This window comes from Formica exsecta, unplaced genomic scaffold, assembly GCF_003651465.1.
Source record: "Formica exsecta isolate Colony F162 unplaced genomic scaffold, ASM365146v1 scaffold108, whole genome shotgun sequence".
Lineage (NCBI taxonomy): Eukaryota > Metazoa > Arthropoda > Insecta > Hymenoptera > Formicidae > Formica > Formica exsecta.
The window spans coordinates 1,020,711-1,025,097 of record NW_021848419.1 but is presented as its reverse complement, the minus strand read 5'-3'; the positions used below and the strand labels follow the sequence as shown (position 1 = coordinate 1,025,097).

The following is a 4,387-nucleotide window of genomic DNA, read 5'->3' as shown; positions in this document are numbered from 1 at the left end:
ACGCTAGAAATGCTTCGAAGCATTGCATTAACCAATTAGAATAAAGAAATCTTTACTCTCTTTGTCCTGATTGGTCAATCAAACGCTTCGAAGCATTTCTAGCGTCTTTCCGACCGCAGCCTGGGTGTGTACTGTGCAGTCGCTATTGAAAAGAGATGCTAAATAAGGTAGACTGTTATTGGCTCTCGCAGTCTTTCACAATGCATTACGGGTTGCGCAGGTGAATACATAAACTGAATTGGTTGATTTACTTACGGCCTTAAGCCCGTATCAGACTACGTATTGAAGATTGAAATTTGACCAATCAGGATAAAAGGAACTAAAATTTTCTTGTCCTGATTGGTCAAATTTCAATCTCAATGCATAGTCTGATACGGGCTTTACGGTTACGTTTAAAATTTTTTCACGTGCAATAGTCTTTAGCTGTCACTTGCTGACAGCTGACATATATGTTTGACATGTGTGAAAGATTAGGTTAAACATAAAATCAAGAAATAAACAACGATGACGCAAGAAATAAAGAAGACGAAGAAAAAAAATATACAGAAGGAAAATTTAATTCAGGAAGAAAGCAAGGTTGAGGAAAAGCCGACCAAGTCTGCTGAATTGTAAGTATGTGTATAAATCTCATTTATTATATCATAAATATTTAGGAGACACAGGGGTCCATTATATATACAGATTCCTGCACAGGTATTTGTAAATAATAATCGGATACATAATATTCAAATTGTAAATAATCGGATACATAATATTCACAAAAATTGATTGCTGTTTCTATAAAATTATGCATGCTGTCATTAAGTAATTATTTAATAAGTAAGTTATAAGAATAAATTAAAAGTATATACAATCTCTGCTTTCAATTTGATAGGAAATATGGACCTGTTGTATCTTTTCCATATCAAAGAGTATGGTCCAGATGCATTCTGATACTCGGAGTATTATTAATAGTTTGGTATAATAGCAGACAGGCCAAGGAAGTATCTTTAGCAAAGCAGAAAGATGTGCTGGTAAGTCGTGCACAGAATGTTGACTGCTCTGTGGATTATAGAGAAGAGTTAGAAAAATACCCTGGCTGTGTACCAGAAAAATGTGGCAGAGTTGTTACGGATAAACTTGTCTCGACAACAGAGGTAGATGTTTTACTGAAGCTAGCAAAAGATGGATTAGATTTGGCTGGATCTGATGGCGGCGCAAGTATTCTGGATCTTCATTCTGGCGCTCTCAGCAAAGGGCAGGGTTTTATCAATATCTACAAACAGTCAGCAGCAAAGAAGTTATTTAATAATATGGATTTAGCAATTTATAGGTATGACTTTTAATTCTATGTGAATGTTGTAAGTTACACGTAAAGAAAAACAAAAATTTTTGCATTTTAGAATTAATATTAAAAGTTAAGGACACGAAAATTGATTATTTAAATTTGCTTAAATACATATAAATAAATTATTTCTATTCCAAATCTAATTTTTAAGATAAATACATTCAATTAACAGAATTACAACATACATAAATTTATATATTTAAACATTTTATTATATATTTATCATATATTGATGGTTGAATGAAGAATTACATATATCAACATTTAAAATAATAGGATATTACGTTTAATTTATAGGGTAGTGAAAACGAAAATACAACATGCAGTAGCACATAATTTTGGGGTAGATATAGATAAAATTTATTTAACCAAACCTACGTTTTTTTCGCGGATAACTAATAAACCCGCGAGAACTATACATGATGAATACTGGCATCCACATGTTGATAAGGTTTGGTTCAAAACATTATAACACTCTTAATATAGTTATACAAATATAAAAAATTTCCTTTTTTCTTTCTATTTTGTATATTTTGTCAAGCATGTTTCGTGATATTTAAGAAGCGATTGAAGAAGCCGAAACTAAATTAAAATTAAAATTTTAGGAGACATATGAATCGTTTCATTATACATCACTGCTGTATTTAAATGATTATGAGAAAAATTTCGAAGGTGGTAGGTTTATATTCATCGACAAAAATAATGTCAATACAACAATAGAACCAAGAAAAGGTAAGACTTACACGCGATTAAATAAGTTTATTATATATACATAGAGATGAAATAATTTAACAATATTTTCACAGGCAGAGTCTCGATTTTTACCTCAGGAAGTGAAAATTTACATCTAGTTGAAAAAGTAAAATCTGGTACTCGTTACGCTTTAACAGTCTCTTTCACGTGCGATAAAAATGCCGCGATATCAGACTCGCATTTTACTGATGCATTAAATTAAAATGTTTATCTAATTAACATTATTTGTATTTGTACATTATCTATATTGCCCTTTTAGTCATCGAGTATATATCTAAGACTCCATTATTCATTAAACCATATCATACTACATTATAAAGAGGTAAAGTTTATCTGTTTGTTCCATTGTTTGGGGTAATCTCAGAAACTACTGAACCGATTTGAAAAAATCTTTCATAACTATGAATAGCTTAGATCTTCCTGAGTAACATAGGCTATATATCATCGCGCTGCAACGTCTAGAAGCCGAGCAGTAAAGAAGAATGTGCCGAGCGCGCGAGGAAAAAACGCCATCTAATAATTTATATAAAGAAAATGAGTAAAAAAAAATATATAAAATCACTGATTTTTTTCTTTTTATAAATTTTGTTAGATTCACATATAATCGAACAGTATGGTAATAGTATCAAAGAAAAAAATATTGCTTACATAAGTTTAGTTTCGAAAATTTATTTGTCTAAATAATCAGAGTTGGGAACATAAACATATTGCATATAAATTTACATTATTAACTTGTATGTATAATATATACTTACAACTAGTAAGTGTGTATTTTCAAGATATGATATACAATATGCTGAATCTCTGTTAAGTTAATAAAAAATACAGACAGTATAAATTTTTTTAATGTGCCAAACTTTTAATTGCTAATGGAATGAAACACAAAATAAATTACATATTGTGCAGTTAATCTTGAAATAATCTTTCTCTCTTTAATTATATTTTAATAATATAAGAATGCGAAAAGTTGAAGAGCCGATAACTAAGAATTGTATTAAGCAATGCATTGATATATCTTGTCGTTGTTATTTACAATTTCATCACGATATTGTGATGATGGATGTGTGTGTGTGTGTGTGAGAAGCATTACAGACTCCATTAAATGCTAGAGATAACGAGATCAACCCGCTAAAAATCAAAGTATCATTAATTACTAAGTGGAGAAAAAAGTAAACTATTAATATAATTTAAATAAATATATACGCACACATTCAATTCGTATCCACTTTGGAAATATCACGAAAAAGCTTACACAGTCTTAAAACAAGTTACTGATCCCATATACTTAAAAATTATACAAGAAAACTTATTGTACTTAATTTAAATTAATTAATGATAAGGGAAGTACTGATATACCATTTTAAAAAGCTGTATCATCTTATCTCATGCATTTCTCATTTTTGTACGTTTTGCTTGCTTGCGAATACAAAGAATTTTCTGACTTGTAATATCGGAGAGCATATGATAAAAGATTCCTATGTAACGTCACTTTATATAGCGCGAAATCTTTCAGTTTCACATTGCAGCAACATGGTGCAAAGAATTTGCGATCGTATGATTACATGATAAAATATATCTACAATCTTTCTGCAACCTTGTGAAAATTAAGTTCTACCGACACCGCGCTATGCCATGAAACATTGTCTTGGCCGTACTAAAATTTTTACACGGATTCTAGTTACGTTATGCACTTCATTTTCTTAACAAACTTTCTCTCGCGTTTTACAAACTACACTTGCAAAAAACTTGCGATCCTTTTTGCACTTTCTCCCAATAGTATTGTTCTATGATTACCATTCACCTCTTCTACTCTCACGGGCTGCATGCAAATCTGAAAGAGAAAAGGTAAAAAGTATGTATAAATCTTTGAATACATAATTTGCAAATTCCTTTTGCGTATGAGAAGGAGATTGAGAGAATAGTATTATTTAGATTTGATAAAAATATCTATCAAACTTGTATAAAATCAACTGTTTTATCTATCTATTCAATTAATTTTTATTTGGATTTTTTATTTATTTGTAATTGGATGTGACAATATTGTAAATATTTGTGCTAATATATTGCCAATATTCTATTTTTCGGATAACTACAATAGATGCAAAGAAAAACGGAATATATTCGATAAAAACTGTATTGAAATAAAAACCTTTATTTGAATTTAAATTCATAATAAATTCACAATTTTAAAAGAAAAAGGAAAATAAAATTAAAATATTGACAATATTGCATATATATTCAACGAAAGAAACAGATAAGGACAGAAATCTCTTACGTGTGACAAATTGTGATCCTTTTCTATGGGCA

General features: G+C 29.8%; 2 protein-coding genes across 2 annotated transcripts in view; one reads left to right on the top strand and one right to left on the bottom strand.

The window, feature by feature from the left end:
- The first annotated feature begins 399 nt into the window (after nt 1-399).
- On the top strand, nt 400-2,914 carry LOC115234546 (2-oxoglutarate and iron-dependent oxygenase domain-containing protein 3-like). Its single transcript, XM_029805711.1, has 5 exons — nt 400-608; nt 875-1,312; nt 1,625-1,778; nt 1,933-2,059; nt 2,134-2,914. Exons 1-5 carry the CDS (start codon nt 505-507, stop codon nt 2,280-2,282), a joined length of 972 nt encoding a protein of 323 aa, XP_029661571.1. The 5' UTR covers nt 400-504; the 3' UTR covers nt 2,283-2,914.
- The window catches only part of LOC115234497 (fatty acid synthase), an 18,084-nt gene continuing 16,430 nt past the window's right edge, over nt 2,734-4,387 (bottom strand). Inside the window, exon 10 of the mRNA XM_029805641.1 lies at nt 2,734-3,911. Within this exon, the coding sequence (XP_029661501.1) occupies nt 3,810-3,911 (102 nt within the window). The 3' untranslated portion in view covers nt 2,734-3,809. The remainder of the gene's footprint in view (nt 3,912-4,387) is intronic.

Excerpts from the sequence above, each read along its gene's own strand:
- LOC115234546 (XM_029805711.1), top strand. The coding sequence starts at position 505 with ATGACGCAAGAAATAAAGAAGACGAAGAAAAAAAATATACAGAAGGAA. Across the intron at positions 1,313-1,624 it reads ATGGATTTAGCAATTTATAG|GGTAGTGAAAACGAAAATAC; the intron begins GTATGACTTTTA and ends TTTAATTTATAG. Across the intron at positions 1,779-1,932 it reads GGCATCCACATGTTGATAAG|GAGACATATGAATCGTTTCA; the intron begins GTTTGGTTCAAA and ends TTAAAATTTTAG.